The 18,816-nt window shown below is 68.5% G+C and overlaps 2 protein-coding genes across 2 annotated transcripts; both read right to left on the reverse strand.

Annotated features, from left to right (window-relative positions):
* Positions 1–6: 6 nt before the first annotated feature.
* CHLRE_10g452150v5 (uncharacterized protein) lies at positions 7–4,012 on the reverse strand. Its single transcript, XM_043066985.1, has 9 exons — positions 3,826–4,012; positions 3,424–3,570; positions 2,889–2,996; positions 2,267–2,588; positions 1,987–2,072; positions 1,739–1,847; positions 1,502–1,563; positions 1,148–1,204; positions 7–956 (listed from the first exon to the last, which is right to left on the reverse strand). The coding sequence occupies exons 1-9, from the start codon at positions 3,925–3,927 to the stop codon at positions 714–716; spliced, it is 1,236 nt and encodes a 411-aa protein (XP_042920382.1). The 5' UTR covers positions 3,928–4,012; the 3' UTR covers positions 7–713.
* Positions 4,013–4,066: 54 nt separating this feature from the next.
* Positions 4,067–18,742, reverse strand: CHLRE_10g452200v5 (uncharacterized protein). The gene is made up of 22 exons (XM_043066986.1): positions 18,182–18,742; positions 17,619–17,793; positions 16,913–17,152; positions 16,216–16,645; positions 15,890–15,969; positions 15,203–15,537; positions 14,669–14,783; positions 14,208–14,456; positions 13,862–13,978; positions 13,492–13,675; positions 11,305–13,358; positions 10,977–11,073; positions 10,679–10,827; positions 10,281–10,367; positions 9,780–10,016; positions 8,756–9,525; positions 8,064–8,358; positions 7,546–7,788; positions 6,976–7,167; positions 6,192–6,706; positions 4,844–5,906; positions 4,067–4,548 (listed from the first exon to the last, which is right to left on the reverse strand). The coding sequence occupies exons 2-22, from the start codon at positions 17,736–17,738 to the stop codon at positions 4,450–4,452; spliced, it is 7,671 nt and encodes a 2,556-aa protein (XP_042920383.1). The 5' UTR covers positions 17,739–17,793; positions 18,182–18,742; the 3' UTR covers positions 4,067–4,449.
* Between the last annotated feature and the right edge of the window lie 74 nt (positions 18,743–18,816).

Consider the following 18,816-nt stretch of genomic DNA (forward strand, 5'->3'; position numbering starts at 1 on the left):
TCACGGTGTGCAGTACTAGGAATGGGTGCGCAGCTTGATGAGCAGCGGGTCAGGGACATCTGCTTAAACCGACACCTATAGCCGCAATCACAGGCCAGCAGCATATGATACGCAAGTTGTCAGGCTGTGGCTTGGGATTGCCCATGAGCCTAGGAGTGCGGCTTCAGTGTGTACCGTTACTCTTGTGGCATGGGCTGGCCACCATAGCATACATCTCAACCCGCGCTCCTGTGGACACACCCCATACGGTATACTGTACAGCTTCCGCACATCCACCGCCGGACATTCCTTCCCAACGCGGGTTATCCGATGCCTGGGCGTGTGCCTGAGTCCCTGCCGCGGTACCATTCGCTTCTCACTCATGCATTCTCGGCCGTATCAGTATGTGCCTTCTGCAACACAACCAAATGTCCGTAGCGCACAACCAAAACAACACGGCAGTTCGCCCGCCCGCGGGCCTACACACCGTGTCCACCAGGATCAACATACTGGGAGGCGGGGGAACAGTCAAGACCAAGCAAAGGTCTGTTCAGACCAAGCGCCTAACCGCCACCCACAAGGTGGGGATCGCTGTCACCATTCCCAGCATGGAACTGAAGGCGCCAAGACGCAAGCCCATGAGATGCAGGGAACGGCAGAAAGTACAACCGTACCCAGCTCAAGCAAAACGCTGTTGTACTCCTCGCCCCAGGCCACGAAGCCTCACCAGCGCGCTAGCTCGCCAGCACCAGCCCGCTAATCCCGAACTGGCCCCACGCAGCCATCAGCGCTTCCCGCTCCGCCGCCCACCCCGACTTAAGCTTGACAGTGCGGCTGGGACCGCTGGCCGCGGGCGCCGCCGCCGCACCCGCCCCGCCTCCACCTCCGCCGCCGCCTCCACGCCCGCCGCCTCGGCGCCGCCCACCACCTGCCACAGCCTGCCCTTCGAGTGGAAGCGCCTGGCCGTCTCCGTCATCCTGTCGCACCACACCACACATGAGTGACATGACCTCAATGCCCGGCACCGGATGAACGCGCTTAGCTTAAATGTTTCTGAAACACGTGCGCGCTAATATCCTCGCATGCAACTTGATGGGGGCGAGGGGTCAATGCAGCAACACCAGCTGCCCGGCACACGCATGCCGACATCTCGCCGCCCCAGCCCCACCTGGACCATCAGCGGTCCCGCCGCCCGGCAGCCCGGCGGGCTGCGGCCGAACAGCCCCTGCGTTGAGGCGGCAACAGCGGCGGCAGCGAATGCTGCTGTAAGCGAACCTGTCATCCTGGGATGGCTGCGTCTAGATGACGCCGTAGCCATGGGTGCGGTGCACCTTCGTTGGTCGGACTGTCCCTGCTTGTAATGACGCATAGCCACATGCAAAGCTACTGCAAAGTTTCCTAAGTGCCATGGCCGGCCACGACCGAAATCGGTAGCGGTGTGCAGGTGTACATTTCGGTGTGCATACCCAAAGGCACAACCAAGTCAGTCCCTTGTCCCGCCTGGCTTGGTCCTCCCACCTACCGCTGCACCGCGGGTGCCCCGACTGCCGCCACCACCGCTACCGCTGCCACCACGGCTCTTCCCTGCATGCACCAAGGCGTACACCATACATGGCAAACGTTCGGGCAGATGCCACAGCACGCGTGTGGCGCGATGTGGGAGAGGAGAGCACCGCAGAAGCCCCAACCACATGCGGGACGCAGCTCACACTGCAACTGCTCCAGCCACCTGCAACCCAATCGCTTCGCACCGCCTCACCCGTGGGAGGAGACGTGCCGGTCACAATCTTGCCGTACGACGGCCGAGGCGGAGCCGCCATGGGGGCAGTGGCCTTGCCCTGCCGCTTGGCCCTTTGGGCTTCCTTCGCCTGCCGCGACAAGGGCGATGTGCGGGAGGGCGTTTTCGGTTACGATTGATACATGACAATCTCCTCAGTGGGTGTCTTCAGTGCGGCCAAAGCCTCGACACCGTGCCTCGACTCCCCGAGCGCAGCTGCTTTGGCTCACCGCTTTCTTCGCGGCCTTGCGCGCAGCCTTCTCGGCCGCTCTCCGCTGTGCCGCCGCGTCCCCACCGGCGCCGCCCTCCTCCTCATCTGCAGAAGGCACCAGCACAACCAATCAAGGCCATGTGTGTCATGCACGTGCCGCTCTGTCTAATGCATCTCGCATTCACACTCTGCACCCTTATGCCTGTGCCGGCATTATCATTCACGCTCGGAAAGGCTCTTTCGGTCGCACACCCGCGCACACGACACTGCCACAGCCGCCGCAAGCACGAACACCTCACCGCTGCTCTCATCCTCCTGCTGCTGCCGCTGCTGCTGCTGCGCCTCGCCCTCGCCGTCCTCCGCCTCAGGACCCATCGGCTCCTCCGCCCGATTCTCACGTTGCGGGTTCTCCTCCTCCTTCTCCTCCTCCTCTTCCGACCCGCTCTCCTGAGCGCCGGCGCCACGCCCGCCTCCCAGCGGCCTGGCCATCGCCTCGATTGTCGTACGGAGGTAAAACCGGGTACGGCAGGCCTCGTGGTACGGCACGCCGCCCAGGGCTGTGTACGGCACGCCGTACCGCTCAGCCGCCTCCAGGGCCGTCACCAGGCCGTACCGCGGGCTCTGAGGGGCGAACGAGGGGGGGAACAACCGCCGCAATCAGGTTCGAGGTTTGCACATATGGCACGGCGGTTGGGCTGGCCTAGCCTGGACACGCCACGCCACTAGCCCCGTCTTGTCATGCGTCTTCATGTAACGGTTTCTTTTTGGGAAATGTGTGTAACTACGCCCCTCTCTCCGCCCTGCTTGTTGCACCCGCCCCTGGCTGGCTGCCCCAGCTGCCAAACCTCCCTCTCTGGCGCGGCCCGGCCCGGTCCGGATCCACTTCAACCCGGCTGCCGCCGCCTGGTACCTCCGCCTTACCGCGTGCTCGCACTTCTCACAAAGCCGGCAGCTGAGCAGCGCAAACACGTAGCGGCTAGCCTGACCGCACTCCACACACAGCGTCCGCCGACGCGCCGTGTAGCACTCCTGTAGGCCGCGAAGTGGGCAGGTGAACCTTGAAGCCACGCCTGTCGCGCCAAGCACTAAGCCTGGCGTGGCGCCTTCCAAGCCCTCCTGACCGCCTCCGGGCGTTATCAAATGGTGACGTCAGCGCCTTTCCCGCCTGTACCAAGCTCCACCACCGGCCCTTGTTCCAGCACGCCCTTCCTTAGCTCTTCCCTGCGGATCGCCATGCCCCCCCCTCCTCAGCGAGTCTCGCCAGCAGTCGCCCTGCCCCAGTCGCCCTGCACCAGTCGCCCTGACCTTCCCGCAATCCGTTACAGGTACGGTGCTCGGCTATCTGCTCCTTCCCGTGCGCGCTGCAGCGCAGCCCGTGGCCAGCTCTTCCGGTCGCCCTGTCTCCCCGCGCCTCCTCAGTCCACAAGCCACAGCGCCTGCCAGGCTGTCGCCCCACCTGCCAACTCATCCCGCGGTACTGCCGCTCCCAGCTGCGCGCCTTGCAGCGGGGCTGCCACACGTCATCCGCAAACGCCACCTCCTTCAGCGTCCGGCAGCAGGCAGCAAGGCGCAAGACGTCCGGGGCAGCCAGCAGCGGCAGCACCTGCCGGCATGAAACGGAAGGAAGCAGGCCGGGGAGAGCGAGGCGGGCAGAGGGGACAAGAGCTAGGGTGACAGTGAAGTGGTGGGGCAATCAGCGGGGAGAGGGAGGAGCGTATGAATGAGGTAATCGAGGGTGGCGAAAGTCGGCGAGGGAGGTGGGGTGCAACCGGGCGAGTAACGTCTGGCTGTCACAAGCTTCCTGGAGGCCTGGTCAATCAGCAGCAGCGTGCATGAGCACTAGCTAGCAATCACTTACACTATTTAGTAGCAGCGGCACGGGTAGGAGCGCCAAATAGTCGGGAGCCTCGTCAGTGGCATGCGGAGTCGCGTTCACTTCCCGAGCCGTGTCCGGAGCCATGTCCGCTGACATGTATCGCTGCTTGGCTATTTACTTGTCTTGAACACAAGAGCGCGGCCCTAGGTTGCGCAAAGGACGACCACAAGAGTTGTTTCGATCGCCGAGTAAAGCAAGCGGTGGCCAACAAGCACCTACGCTTCAAGAGTTTTTTTTACAATTGCAAGTATTACTGCATGGGTTTGAAGATTGTGGCCCGAAATCCTGTGCATCGGCTGCGGATTGTGTATCCCCCTCCGGCCCCCACGCTTGCACGCCGAGGCCTTTTATATTCCACTTTCGTTATACCATCTGCCATTCAGCCGTCGCTCGCTCACGTCAACATTTCGGCCATACAGTCGACGCGTTCGATGCGGATCCTTCAGGGCCGCGCAGCAACACAGGCTCTCTACCCTGGACCATTTGCAGAAGCTTCAACAGCCGGCCCGCATCGAAACTCCTTGGCTGCATGCGGGCTCTTCTCCTACCTTCTACTACCTGCCGCACACAGAGCCACCACCGAACGCCCCCTTGCCGGCGCCCCGTCTACCGGTGCTGCTGCTGTAGCAGCGGCGAGATGACAGCTGCCAGGGCCGGGTTTGAGGCCATCAGGGCGCGCAGCTTGGCAGGGTCGCTGAGCAGAGCCTGCGCGTGTGCGGCGAGGTGAGGCAAGGCGGGGAAGACATGAGCAAGGGCGGCCGCGGTTTCGCGTGTGTGTGCAGGCCTGGAATGGCCGTTCCGCATCAGCCGGCACAGGCATGACGGCAAGTCAGTTATTCCTAGTTCAGAGATGAAGTGCACATACCGTTTACGGTACGTCGGTTAGAGATGCGCACACCGTATGCAGTGCGGATGGTGGAATGCCGATTGCGTCACCGCAGAACTTCGCATGCGGCTCCCGATAGACATTTTCGCACCCGGCCGCGGATCCCCCCCTTACCTTGATCATGTCCGGTGACACGCCGCCGCCACCACCACCCATAGCCGGCTGCTGCTGTTGCATCTGTTGCATGTGCTGCATCTGCGCCGGTTGTTGTTGCTGCTGCAGCTGCAGCTGCTGCTGTTGCGGCGGCCCAGGGAAGGAGGACTGCTGCTGCAGCGGGTGCTGCTGCTGTGGCGGAGGTGGCTGCAGGTCCGCATACAACGCATCGCCATAGTCACCACTATGCCGCTGCAGCTGCGGCTGCTGCTGTTGCCGCCATTGCTGCTGCTGCTGTTGCTGTTGCTGCTGCTGCTGCTGCTGTTGTTGTTGTTGCTGCTGCTGCTGTTGTTGCTGCTGCTGCGAGGCACCGCCGGGCGTCCCAAGACTGCCCGAGGGGCCGGCGCCTCCAATGCTGCGAGCCGACGGCAGGCCGCCGCCGCCTGCCGACGGCGCCCGGACCATGCCGCCACCACCGCCGCCACCAGCTGAGCCCGGCGTCGGCGCAAACAAGTCATCGTACAACGAGTCCGCGTCAGCGCTCGGCAGCTGCTGAAGCGCCGGCGGGCGGTAGCCACCACCACCGCCGCCACTGAAGCCGCGGCCACCGCCGCCGCCAGCGCCGGCACCTGGTGGCGGCGGGAAGCCGCCGCCACCGCCGGCCGCGCCGGGTGGGCGTGGCGGCGGCGGCCCCATGCCGCCACTGCCAGTGGCAGGCGGCGGTCCTGGCGGCGGCGGCGCCGCCGGCGCCGCTCCGCCGCTGCCTGACATCCGCTGGTAGTCATCCACGTGTTTGGAGGGAGCCCGGCTACTGCTGCCCCGTCCGCGCATGTCGCCGCGGCGGCGCGTGCCCATCACGATCGGAATGTCGTCCATTACATCGCCACCACCCACGCCCGTGCCGGCTCCGCCGGCGCCGGCGGCAGCGGCTCCGCCGCCGCTGGCAGCGGCACCGACGCCGTCCTTGCGCGGCGCGGCGGCGGTTGGGCGCGGAACGTCGCGCGGCCGGCGGCGGCGCGAGAGGGGCTCGGCGGGGAGCAGCGAGGCGGCGGACAGCTCGGCGGAGGGCGTGGAGCAGTCCCACCTGCGCACGTAACACGCGTAGCGTCAGTTGGGCTTGGAAACTGGATCGCGCCGTGTATCGCTTGATCAGTGACCACATCCCAGCCCCACCCCCGGACCCAGCGCCAAACCTATTCCTGCCACCGACAACTGGGAACAACGCCGTACCCGTTGCACGACACACAGCAACCTGCCGGCTTGCAGGCCAGCAACCCGCCACACAACATTTGCCACGCCCGCCCCTTCTCGACACACACTGCATCTGCCAGCGCCGGCTGCCCCCCCTTGTCCCGCCCCAGGCACGCACCTGGTTAGCTTCCTGCTGAGGCTGGCTCGGACCACCTTGGAGCGGCAGTAGCGCCAGAACGACAGCGTGGCGTTGTCGCACACAGACGGCCAAGGCCACGCCGCCGCCGCCGCCTCCTCAGCCTCCGCCGCCTCATCCGCCGCCGCCGCGGCCGCGGCGGCGATGCCGCCGCTGCCGCTGTCGCCGCCGCCGCCTCCGGCGGCGGCTGACGCCGCCGCTGCCGCGGCCTCGTTGGCGGCGGCGACGGCGGCGACGTAGCGCTGAAAGGCGGGCGGCGGCGGCTGAAACTCCATCGCAACGTCGGACTCTTTCGTCTCGCTCGCCACCTCTTCAAGCTTGCGCGCCACCTGCTCACACGCCGCCGCCACGGCCGCACCGTCGGCGGCGCTGCCGCCGCCGCCGGTGCCGCCGGCGGAGGCTCGGGCGCTGGCGGCGCGCTGCTGCAGCTCGGCGGCGCACCAACGGAGGGCCTCCACCTGCCGTGCCAGCTCGCTGCCGCTGATGGAGCCGCCGCCCTGTGCGCAAGCGCGCATGTGCACATGTCGGCAGGAGAAGCGGCGTGAGCCTTGTGTGTGTTTGTGTGCCACGCAAGTGCTCACGCAGCACCACTGCGTGCCGAGCCGAAAGTCCTCAACCGCGACTTCCCACCCTCCGCTACCTCGCCCCAGCCCGCCCTTCGCGTGATGTTCCGCAAGATGGTCTACCGTCTACCACTTACTACCCTTAACTAGTCATGAATGTAACCCCCCCCCCCGTAACCCGCGACCCCCCCCCCCATCCTCACCTGCGCCGAGTGCACCTTGGCTGCGCCCTGCCGCAGCGCGGCGCGCCCCAGCGGGTAGCCCGCCAGGCCGAACCGCTCATTGAGCGCCAGCAGCTGCGCCGCCAGCGCGGCGTTGTGCGGCCCCAGGAAGGGCAGCACCGCCAGCAGCGCCGTCACCAGCGCCGCGGACTCGGTCAGGGGCGGCACGTCCTCCTGCCGGGGGTGGTGGTGGGCAGGGAGAGGGGCGTGGGGTTAGGGGTGGTGTGGAGCGTGTTGGGGTGGGGTCGTTGGCGGCAGTGAACACGGGCGAGAGTGGGCAGGAGGAGGGGCGGGTCAGCGGGGGCGGTGCGGCGGTTGGGGTTCGAGGTACACAGCAGCGCGGCCATCCGAGGACCCAGCCGCCAAACACACACACACACACACACACACACACACACACACACACACACACACACACACACACACACATACACACACACACACAACACACACACACACGCGTGTTCTCTATCTCGTGTTATTCCTAACACAGAAACACAAGAACGCACAAACACCCCACTCGCACGCGCCCGCCCGCCCGCACGACCGCACCCGCAGGCGCTGCTCCCGCGGCGCGCTGGGCGCCAGGCTAAGGTCGGGGTCCAGCAGCATGCGCAGCGCGTCCAGCGCCTGGCCGGCCACCACCACCGCCTCAGCGGCCTCGGCGGCGCTGGCGGCGGCGCCCGCCGCGCCGCCTGCTGCTGTCGAGGCGGCGGCCGGGTTGAGGGCGGAGGTGGCGACCTTGTGGATGAAGCGCGCGATGACGGACACCACGCGCGCGTCCAGCAAAGCGGCCTGTTAGGGGATGAAGGGAGGGGATGAAGAGGAGGGGAGTTGCGTTCATGGTCGGCCAAGGATGTGGTAGACGGTAGAAGGAGAGGGAGGGGAGGGGAGGGAAGGGGAGCAAGACGGAGTGGCGAGAGGGCAGACGAGGGAGGCGGGTTTCAGGCCTGGGTTCTAAGCAGACGAGAGTGAGCACGCCGCCGCGCGGCTGACATGCAACGCATCGCCAGCAACCACGGCTTTTCCCACAGATCCCATTCCTCGTTTCTTTCCAATCCAACCCGCACCTTGAGTGTGGGCTTGTACGCCAGCGGCACCAGCAAATCAAACAGCCGCCTCGCATCCGTCAGAGCCACAGGCGGCGAGCCGGGCAGCGCCGCCGCGCCCGGTTGCGCGCCCGCGCCACGCACAATGGCTGCCAGCGCCTCCACCAGCGGCGCCACCAGGAAGCCGGGCATGCCGCCGCCCAGGCCGGCGCCGCGCACCACGCACCGCACGGCGGCGCAGCGCAGCATGCGCGCCTCGCTGCCGTAGGCGAAGGCCAGCAGGCGCAGGAACTGAGGCGACACCGACTCCAGAGCGCTGCAGTAGGAAGAGGCGTGTGCGTTGTTTGGGGGGGGGGGGGTAGCCATCCATGGGATGGTGTGTATCAAATATGAAGTGAAGTGCCGACGTCCAGAGGTACAGCAGGGGGGGGATAGGCGCGTTGGAAAAGCACGAGGTAACAGGGTCAGCGGGGGAAGGGTTCAGAATGCGCTGACAGGCGTGGCGTGGCGTGGCGTGGCGTGGGGTGGCGTGGCGTGGCGTGGCGTGGCGTGTGGTTGCGTCGCTGGCGCTCCATCGGGAGGTGCGACACAACGGGTCAGCTGGACCCCGTCGACGGTTGCCCGCAACCGCACACACACCACACACAGCCACTGCCACACGGCGCTACTGCAACGCGGTGACACGGAGACCCCTCGCGACCCCGGCGTCTCACCTGGCCAGCGCGGAGCGGCGCGCCATGTGGGAGGGCGGCGGGAACGCCGCCGGCTGCAGTCCCTGCTGCTGCGCCGCCGGGCTGGCGGGCGGCGGCCACTCCCGCGGAAACACATCCCCCAGCAGCACCATCAGGCAGTACGCCGCCTCCGGCGCCAGCGCCGTGCTGGACGGCTCCCGACCCTCCGGCGGCGGCGGCGTCGCCGACGCGTCCTCCGCCGCCGCGGCGGCGGTTAGGATCACGCCGAAGCCCAGATGGGCCCTGTCGGCGGCGGCCTCGGGTCGGTAGCTATGCGCCAGGCCGAAGGCGGCGGGAAGCACCGCCGGCTCCCAGCCCGCCTCCACCCAGGCGCCCAGCGCCGCCGCCGCCGCCAGCCGCGCCGGCAGCAGCTCCGGCCCGGCCGCCGGCGGCGCCGCGCCGTGCACGTGCGTCGCGCCAACCGCCGCCGAAGCCGCCAGGCTGTCGTACGAGTGCACGGTGGCGGCGGCGTGCGCCGCCAGCAGCGCGTCGACGGCGCCGCGGCTGCGCAGCCGCAGGCCGCCGCCGGCGGCTCCGCCGCCGGGCGCCGCCAGCGGGCGCAGCGCGAGCAGCAGCGACGAGAGGGCGCCGGTGGCGGCGGCGAGGAGGGCGACGGCGGCGCGGCGGTTGCGGGCGCGGTCGGTTGGGTCGATGGCGTCGCCGCCGACGAAGGCCCAGGCGCTGTCGGAGGCGGTGGCGCGGAGGGCGGAGGTGCCGGTGCGGACGGCGCGCTCCAGGATCGCCAGCGCACCCTGCGCAGCACAGCGATGGCAGGGTAAGGCGCGGTGGCGGGTGCGCCAAGCACATTGCTGGTTCAGAGTGTGAAGAGAGATGAAGCGGGCTGCTGGTGGGCGCCAGGCAACCGGCGGCCCTGCACGCCCCTGCCCTTGCCGTTGCCATCGCTGTCGCTTTACAGCCTTTCGTGCAACCAAGCGGTCACCCGCCCTCCCGCAGGTCCGACTTGCGTTCCCGCTTGCCCATACCGGTACACGCAAAGAGTCCGCACCTGCCCGAACAACTGCGCCGCCGTCAGCCGGCCCGCGGGGCCCCGCAGCGCCGCCCCCAGCAGCTCCAGCGCAGCCGTGGCGGCGGCGGCGGCGGTGGGCCGCTCGGCGGGGCCGGCGCCGCCGGCACCACGGATGAGGGCGGCGGCGGCACGTGCCTCCACGTCGCGCGGCGCGGCGCGGGAGGCGTAGGGCGTGTTGGGCGCGGCGGTGGCGGCGGTGTTGGAGGTAGCGGCGGTCTGTGGGCACGGGCGCGATAGCGGGGAGGGGGCGAGGGGTTGTGGCATGTTTTATCGTGTTATATCGTATGTTATCGTCGTAAGCGAGTAAAGGTGTGTCGCATCGGTGCAGCAGTACCACATGCAATTGGAGGCGAGGCAACCCGTAATCCCGCCTTTCCACCATCCGCACAGTCGCACACCCAGCCATTGCGGAGCAAAGGGCACGCATGGCGGGCACCCAGCATAGGGCGTGCACCCAGCGCCCGCGGCGCCGCCACCCACCAGGCGCGGCAGCCCCTCATCCAGCAGCCGCAGCAGGGCCGGCAGCCCGCCGCCGCCCGCCAGCACCTGGCCCGCCTCCGCGCGGCCCTGTGGGTTGGCGGCGCGGTGTGGGTGGCGGTGTCAAGAGGCACGGCAGGTGAGGGCAAGGGCGCCGTGAGGGGCGTGTCAATGCATGCAGTCGTTACGCTCCCACGCGTCCTTCCTTCAGTGCGCTGCTCCTGCCTTGCCCTCCCGGGGCCCCTGCCTTGCGTCCAAACCCGCCCATGCACCCGCACCGCGACACCCACCACACAGAAATCCCAACAGCCATGCTGCCATGCACCCACTCCGCCCACGCGCTCACATGCCCACCAGCCTCTAACCCCCAATCTCCCACCCGCCAGCCTGCAACCGCTCACCTGCAGCTCGCGGGCGGTGCGGCGCGCCTGCTCCACGTCCACCCCCAGCGCCGACAGCAGCTTGGGGCCGCTGGCGGCGGCGGCGGCGGTGGCGGGGCCGGCGGCCGCGAGCAGCTCCGCCTCGCCGCGAGCCGCGTCCGCTATGGCGCCTGTGGCATGTATGGGAGTGCCGCGTCGGTTGGGTTTGCGCGCTTGAGTGTCGGCCGGGCGGAGTCAGCCACAAGCAAAGCAGGGGCGGGATGGTGTCGACCGTTTTCCTTGTGCTTTTCCTGACTCATGCAAGTGTGGCAGTACGTACCCGCGATGGGCAGCCAGCCCGCCAGCGCGCTCAGCCGCGTGTCGCGCACCACCGCCAGCAGCAGCGCGCTGCCGTACAGGCACTCGGGCTGGAAGGACTGCGGGGGCACCAAGGGCAGGAAGAGCAGGAGGATGGTGATGGGGCGGTAGGGGCACAAGGGCAGGAAAGGCAGGAGGCAAGTGAGGTGCCGCGAAGGCGGCTCGGTGAAGGGTGCATTCCATAGCACGGGCGCTCGATTTTGAGACTCGTGCAGCTCCATGTCACACATGAAGCAGCAACACGCACACACATACACCTACGCGACACAAACACACAATCTTAGACGCACCGTGTCGTCCTCCTCGTCGTACAGCATCGCCCCGTGATGCGCCGCGTCGCCGCCGCCCGCCGCCGCCGCCGCCAGCGCGCGCGCCGCACGGCTGCGCAGCTTGACGGCACGCAGCAGGGTCGCCAGCGCCGGCCGCGACGCCGCCAGCGCCGCAACCGCCGCCTGGCGGCCGGCGTCGCCGCCGGCGCACATCTGCAGCAGCGTCTGGATGGCGGGCCCGCAGGTGCCGTACACTGAGCCCATGTCCCGCGGGACGGTGACGGCGCCGCCGGTGGCGGCGGCGCCGCCGCCGGCCAGCATCTTCACTGCGGCGTCCGCCGCCAGCGCGTCGCACAGCATGGCGGCGATCTCGGCGGCGGGGCCGGCGCCGCCGGCACCGCCACTGGCGGCAGCCGCTGCCGCCATGGCGGCGGCACCAATGGCGCGGCGCGCCGCCGGCGCGCCGCAGCCGGTTGCGACGGCGACGGCGTCCTCCGCCGCCGGGTCCAGCGCGCGAATGAGCGCCGCCAGGCCGGGCCGCGCCGCCGGCGCCGTCACCACCGCCAGACCCGCCGGCGTGGACAGCAGCGGCACCAGCAGCATGCGCAGGCCCGCCAGCAGCGACATGAGGTTGGCGCTGAGGTGGGAGGAGGTGTAGGCGGCCGCCTGCTGCTGCGAGGCGGCGGCGTGCGCCGCCGCCGCGTCGTCGCTGCCGCGCGCGGCGGCGGCGGCCGCCGCCGCCGCGTCCAGCGCCTGCCGCAGCACCGCCAGGTGCGCGTGTGCGGCGTCCACCGCCAGGGCGAGCGAGGCGAAGAGCGGCCGGCCAGCCAGGATCTGCAGCGTGGCCGCGTCTGGTGTCGGTGGCTCCGGAAGCGGCGGCCGGCCGTCGGCACCAGGCCCGCCGCCCAGCGCCGCCGCCAGCTCTGCGCCTAGCAGCGGCACGGTGCTGGCGGCGCCGCCGGCGTCGGCGGCGGCGGCGCCGCCGCCGCCCGCGGCGACCGCCTCCGCCAGGTCGGGCATGGCCGCCGCGATGGCGGAGAGCTGCTTGACGGCGTGGATGGCGCTGGCGGCGGCGCCGGTGGTGCGGCTGGCTGCGTCAGGCAGGGGGTTGTCGCCGACGCCAGGCGCCGCCGCCGCCAGCTTGCCGGCCTCTACGACCACGGTGCCGACCAGGTCCGCGACGGCGAGCCGCCGCATGACGCGCGCGGCAGCGGCGGCGACCGCAGGCGTGCGGCGCCGGCGCAGCATCGCTAGCAGCAGCGGCGCCATCGCCGAGGGGCGCGCGGCCTCCGCTCGCCGCGCCGCTGACTCGGGCGGCTGCGCCGCCGCCGTGGCGCCGCCGCTGCCGCGCGCGGGGCTGCGGCGGCCGCCTCGCGGGCTGCGCGACCGGGACTTGGATTTTGAGCGCGAGCGGCGTCGCGCGTCGCGGCGGCCGTGGGACCTAGACCGTGAGCGAGACCGCGAGCGTGAGCGGTCACGGTCACGGCCGCGAGAACGAGAGCGAGAGCGCCGGCGGCCGCTGCCCTTGCGCGTGCTGCGCCCACTGCGGTCGTCAGCATCTCGGTCCGAGCGCATCAGGTCCTTCTCCCTTTCCCGGTCCTTGTCGTTGCCGACATCCTGCTTCATCTCCCGCCCCCGCTCCTTGTCGCCTTCGGCGTCTTTTCCTTTCCCCTCGTCTTTGCCGTTTGCAGCCGCGTCCCTCGCCTCTGCCTCGGGCTTCGCCACCTCCATTTCGTCGCCGCCGCCGCCGCCGCCGCGGCCCTTCCCACTCCCCGAGCCGCTGCTGCTACTGCTGCTGTCGTCACTGCTGCTACTGCCGCTGCTGCTGGCACCGCTGCTGCGGCCGCTGCGCCCCGGTCCCGCGCCGGCAGGTGCGGCGGCGGCGCCCGCGCCGTCATCGTCGTCGCCTGGCCCCGCCTCCGCCTCCACACCGTCTGCGTCGGCAGCGTCAGTGGCGTCGGCAGCGGCGGCGCCGGCGCCGCCGCCGCCACCGCCCTCGCCGTCGGCGGCACCCTCATAGCCCTCGGCGCCGTAGTAATCCTCAAAGTCATCGTAGAAAGCATCGTACTGCTCATCTGTTGCCCCCGTAAAAGGAGATGAAAACAGCGCACAACTAAGAATCGATGCCAAAAAGGGTCGCGACCAAGGATGCCAACACATGACCCAGTGCCCGACCCCATCGCTACACTGCCACCGGCCGGCACTCACCGCCCTCGACACCCTCCGCGCCGCCGCCGGCGCCGCCACTGCCGGCCCGCTGCATCCGCGCAGCTGCGCTGCCGCCTGCGCCACCGCCCGGCACGCCCTCTGCCGTATGTGGATTGCCGCCATCCTCGTCTCCGCTGCCGGCCGCCGCCGCCGCCATGTCCACATCATCATCGTCGCCTCGCGCCTGTGCACATTTTCATGGCGACGCGTCCAAGCTTCAGCACATCTGGCAAGTACTGCCAGCAGGTTTACAGTGAGCGTACTGCCGCAAGCGATGTCTACTTAACACTTTTTGCCCGGATCACACATGTCCAGAATGTAGGTAGACGCTCTGCATTGCAAGTGTAAGCCAAGGGGGAGCTGCTCGCACCTGCGCATCGCCGTACGTGGCGGTTCCCGCGCCGCCTGCCGCCGCCGCCGCCGCCGCCGCCACAGCCGGGCCCTGCTCCTCCTTGAGCTCGGGCTTCACCGCCGGGTCCGGCTTCACCTGGGCCAAATTCATTTGCATACAGGAGACGTCCGCCTTGAGAAGATACAAATTCACGTGCAGGTGCATCGACGCTGCAGCCACTAGACATCCCCAAGCGTTGCCCTACAGGTACCCACAAGCACCAGTGAAACCAAACCAGAGACTCCACCCCCAATATCTTTACCAGGAATGACGAGACAACTGCCCCCGTACCACCCTCCCTCCCGCATACAGACACGGCGCTCACCTCCTTCGCCTCCGTCTTGACGCCGGCCGCCGCGCTGCCGCCCGCCTCCTCTCCACCAGGCCCCGGCCGCGCGCCCGCCCCTGCCCCCGCCTCCTCCTCGGCGGGCGGCGGCGGCGGCGGCGGCGTGTACCTGCCCAGCAGCACCTCCGCCGCGGGTCCGGGGCAGGTGAGCGTGAGGCCGTCCGCCACCGCCACCGCCAGCCGCACCAGGTCGGCGGGCGGGTGCGGCAGCCGCAGCGCGGCCATGACCTGTGGGGTGTGTGGGATTGTAAGAGAGAGACAGAGAGAGCGCGGAGAGTCAAGAGGTGGGAAGTGGATAAGGGATGCTTTTACTCGTCACGCAAGCGACAGCCAGAGCCGCGGCGCGCAACGCAACTGCTGCTCCTTTCCCCTCGCCTCCCCGCCCAGCATCAACCCCAGGCCCCAACACGGACCCAGACGCCACAGCCCGCGGCACTCACGTGTCCGGCGCCGCCGGCCGCGAGCAGCAGCGGCGCTGTGGGCGCGCACACGGCCAGCAGCACCGCCGCCGCCACGCCCGCTACGCCCACGTTCACCTCCTCCAGCCGGTTGCACCTGCGGCGGCAGCGGGGCAGGGCGAGGGTGGGAGAGTGGGTGGAGCGGGTGGCGTGAGGCGCAACATGCATGCCCCGGCAGGGTAGATGCGGTAGGGCCCTTACCCGGCAGCAGCCCGGCATTGGGGCTTGTCAGGTGTACCCGGAACCCCCCCTTCATGCAGCCCGCAGCCCCACAGCCCACAGCCCGCCGCCCCACAGCCCCACATCCCACATCCCACAGCCCCACAGCCTCGTCACCGGCGCGCCGTACGCCCCTCTACCGCACCCCCATGGACGCCCCTCTCAAACAGCTACGCAAGCCTCCACGCGCAACACCGCCACCGCCACCGCCACCACCACACACCCGCTCACAACCAGCTGTGACGTGGCATATCCCTGCCCCCGCCCACCTGCCGCCCGCCCCCTGCCCGCGCCCACCTGCCACCTGCCAGCAGCTGTGTCCAGTCGCCCGCCATCTCCACCAGCGAGTGGAGCTCCGCGCGCCCCACAGCCCCACCCGCCGCAGCCCCAGCGCCAGCGCCAGCGCCAGCGCCAGCACCAGCGCCAGCACCAGCGCCCGCGCCGCCGCCACTTATCCGGCCACCGCCGCCCTCTCCTCCTCCTGCTCCACCGCCGCCGCCGGCCGCCAGCGCTAGCTCCAGGTCTCCGGCGGCGCCGCCCAGCGCGCGGCACACGGCCTTGGCTGCGGCCATGAGCGGGGCCAGGCGGCCAGCGGGCGGGTTGCCGGAGATGCGGCTGTGGCTGCGGCCCACCTGTGTGTGGGGGGTAGGGGGTTACACTCATACCTTCTTAAGTGGTGTGGAGGTAGGGGGGCGGGGAACTCCATTCAGAACCCAAAGCAAGCCAACCGTAGGGAAGGGAGGAGGGATGGTGGTGTGGAAGGAGGAGTGGTGGGAGGCCACGCCAGGCCAGGCCAGGCCAGGGCACGACAGGGCAATGGGAAGCCGAGTTGGTAGTGAGAGGCCGGGGCAATGCACGCACGTGATGGAGGGGGGACGAGAGGGACGGAGGGTGTGGCGGTAATCCCCGAGGAGGCGGCGGGTACTGGGTACTGACTAATGAGTGATGGGTACTGGGTAGGCGCGTAGGCAGCCCCACGCGCACCTCCTTGAAGTACTCCGCCGCCTGCCGCAGCGCCGACAGCAGCGCCGGCGGCACACCCTCCAGAGGCAGCAGCGAAGAGCCTGCGGGGTGCAGGGGGTGCGAGGTGGGGTCAGGGGGCGGTCAGGGGCCGTGGGACGCCAGGGGAGCAACTCACAAGGCCCACGCTGGCAACCCCGGGTAAGGGCATCCTCCCCACTGCACAAAACGCACACGGAGCAGCAGTTCGTCCTGTCCGCCAGGTGGCAGCCCCTCTCGCCCGGACCACACACTCGGGCCATAGACCAACTTCCACACCCCATCCGCACCGGCCTGCAGGCCCAACGCACCCGGCGGCATGAGGTCCGGTGCCGGCGCCATGGAGCCCTCCGGCCACGTCCGCTTCCCCGCCTCTTCTGACCCCGCCTCCGCCGGCTGCGGAGTCCGCAGCGGCAAACACATAACCGGCAGGCTCAGCCGCGGCCGCTTGCCCCCCCGGCCCTGGCCCTGCCCCTGCCCCTGCCCCTGCTGCTGCTGCTGCTGCCGCTGCCGCTGCAGCAGCGCCTGCTGCTGCGCCTCCAGAGCCGCCCGGTCCTCAGCGGGCAGAGGGTGGTGCCCGTGCCCGCCCGCCACCGCGCCGCCCGCCACCGCGCCGCCCGCCTCCGGCGCCGCCAGCGCGCCGCGTACGGCGGCCAGCGGGTCCTGGTCCGTACGCCCGTACAGCTGTACGGACACGGAGGTGTACCGCCCGCGCAGGATCACGTGGTCCGTGACCACGGGCTGTGCAGGGGAGGGGAGAGAAGGAAAGGAGGACAGGATCAAAAGGTCGCACGGAGGAAGGGCGATGCAAACTTGGTGGAAGAGGACCGAGTGTCCCTGCAAACCTCCCGGTCCAGCCCTCCGCCCAGTGCTGTCCCGCAGCGTCCTGGACGCAGCCCGGCACACACCCGGCACGGCCCTTGCCCGCGGATACAGGGACTCGGGCCCGGAGCTGCCTTCTCATCCACCCGTCCCGCCTGCCATGCAGCACACAGCCAGAACACCCACCTCAGTGGCAAAGCTGCTGCTGCTCCCGCCCTGCTCGCCACCCACAGACATGTTGGACGCGTATAGCGCCGCGAAGCGACAGCTGCTGGGGTGCGCCAGGTCGCGAGCAAAGGCGCGCAGCAGCGGCGGCTGAGGCGGCTTGGCAGCCTCGCCGCCCGCTGCGCCGGCGGCTGCCGCGGCCTCTCCATCTGGGTCGGAAAGGACGATCCGCGTGACCGTGACCGGGAAGTCAAAGGTGACCTGGTGCAGGTGAAGGTGGAAAGAGATGTAGGCTGGCATGGTCAGCGGTCAGGAGAGAAGTCCGGTCAACGAGGACGCATCGCCAGGCTGTGCAAGGCTGTAGCGCTGCAACGCTTACGGCGTTGGGCTTGGGTGTTCAGGCTGGCGGCACGGCCTGCCCTAACAGAAGCAACAGTAGCTGCCCCACATAGATTTCAAGCTGTTGGCAGGTATCGCTAGGAGGTAGCTGACCCAAGCTGGGCTGCCAACGGCGCGTAAGGCGTGAGGATTCGCGGGGCGGGTGCGTGTTTAGGTGGCGACACCCCTTCTACCGTATTGTGGCGGACTCGTCCCCTCCCAGGCCAGTTTGCAGAGGCGTTACTGCTATTGAGCATGTAAATCGTGTTCAACAGCGGCACCAAGAGTAGCCCAAAACGAGACGGCGATCGCGACCAGCCCTGGCATGCTTCAATTGTTGAAAACTAACCTCATTGACATGGTCTCCTGCCTTCTCCTTGGTAAATTTGCGCGAGAACAGCAGCGCTTCCTGACCCAGCAAGGCATCCGCGAGGTCCGCTGCGGTGCCTCCAGCCGGAGCGCTCGCCATTGCAATGCGTTGAATAGGTAACGTTGTTATCTTAGAGATGCATGAGGTCTACTTCCTGCCATGACGCCAAAGCTTGCACGATGTTAACTAGTGTGCTGTGTGGTTGGCAGGCTTTCGGACAGTGCGCTTATTTTTAAATCTATCACAACAGGTTCTGCTGGGACTGCGCGTGACTGGACACGGGTGCCCATGCCTTTCCAACCCGCACCTGGTCCCTAAACCGTCGTAAGCCCGCACCCCCCCTTCCCTGCACGCCCCCGGTTTCTCACGCAGCCCTGCCTACCTCCCCGCGTAATCTTGCACCTACCTGAGCACTTCGTATTGGCCCACCACCTGTCATTAAGTATTGCCTAGTCATTCCAAGTCGAACTCCGGCAGTGACGTTGGCAGTTGGGCGCGCACGCCCATCCCACCAAGATGAGGAACATATCACCCCCCCTCACCCCCCTGGCGGACCGGGAATCGTACGGGCCCGGTCCGCTGGCCAATCTCGGGTCGTTGTTTAGCTCGAAATTAGCTCGTTTCGCTTGGCCGACTGCCGTAAGCGCTTTAGAATATCAAATGCAAAGCTTGTGCGGCCAGCGTTGTGCCATTTCAGCGTGCCCGGAGGCATGCGAGCCCAGGGCGAGGGTCAACGGCAACCCCGAAGTGAGCCTCAACGGTATTGCGATGTGTTCTAAACATAGAGCTATACTCAAAAGCAAGTAGGCATGGCCTGGGGATGCCTTCGAGAGCACGCATGTGGGTGCGATGGTTGCGCACTTGCTTGAAACGTGCGCCCTGCACGTCCGCGAACCTTCTAAGGGTAATGACATGCGTCATGATCACCAGAAAGCACAGCAGGAGCATGCTCTGGCGCCAACCCAGTACTCCCGGTGACCATCGGCGCTGTCCGCTGTCATGGCTTGCACGTTTGCGCCGGTCGCCAGCATGCGCCAGCACGAGTCCGCTGGGGCGTCCGCCCCGGTCCGTGGAGACCGGGGAGCCGTACGACCGCCCGGTCCGCGGTCGCCTGATATGCTAAAATAATGCATTTGCTGTCCCGCGGTGCCCCTCATTTGGTTCAGTCAGTGGGCGC

The sequence above is a fragment of the Chlamydomonas reinhardtii genome, chromosome 10, assembly GCF_000002595.2.
Source record: "Chlamydomonas reinhardtii strain CC-503 cw92 mt+ chromosome 10, whole genome shotgun sequence".
In the NCBI taxonomy this organism is placed as follows: domain Eukaryota; kingdom Viridiplantae; phylum Chlorophyta; class Chlorophyceae; order Chlamydomonadales; family Chlamydomonadaceae; genus Chlamydomonas; species Chlamydomonas reinhardtii.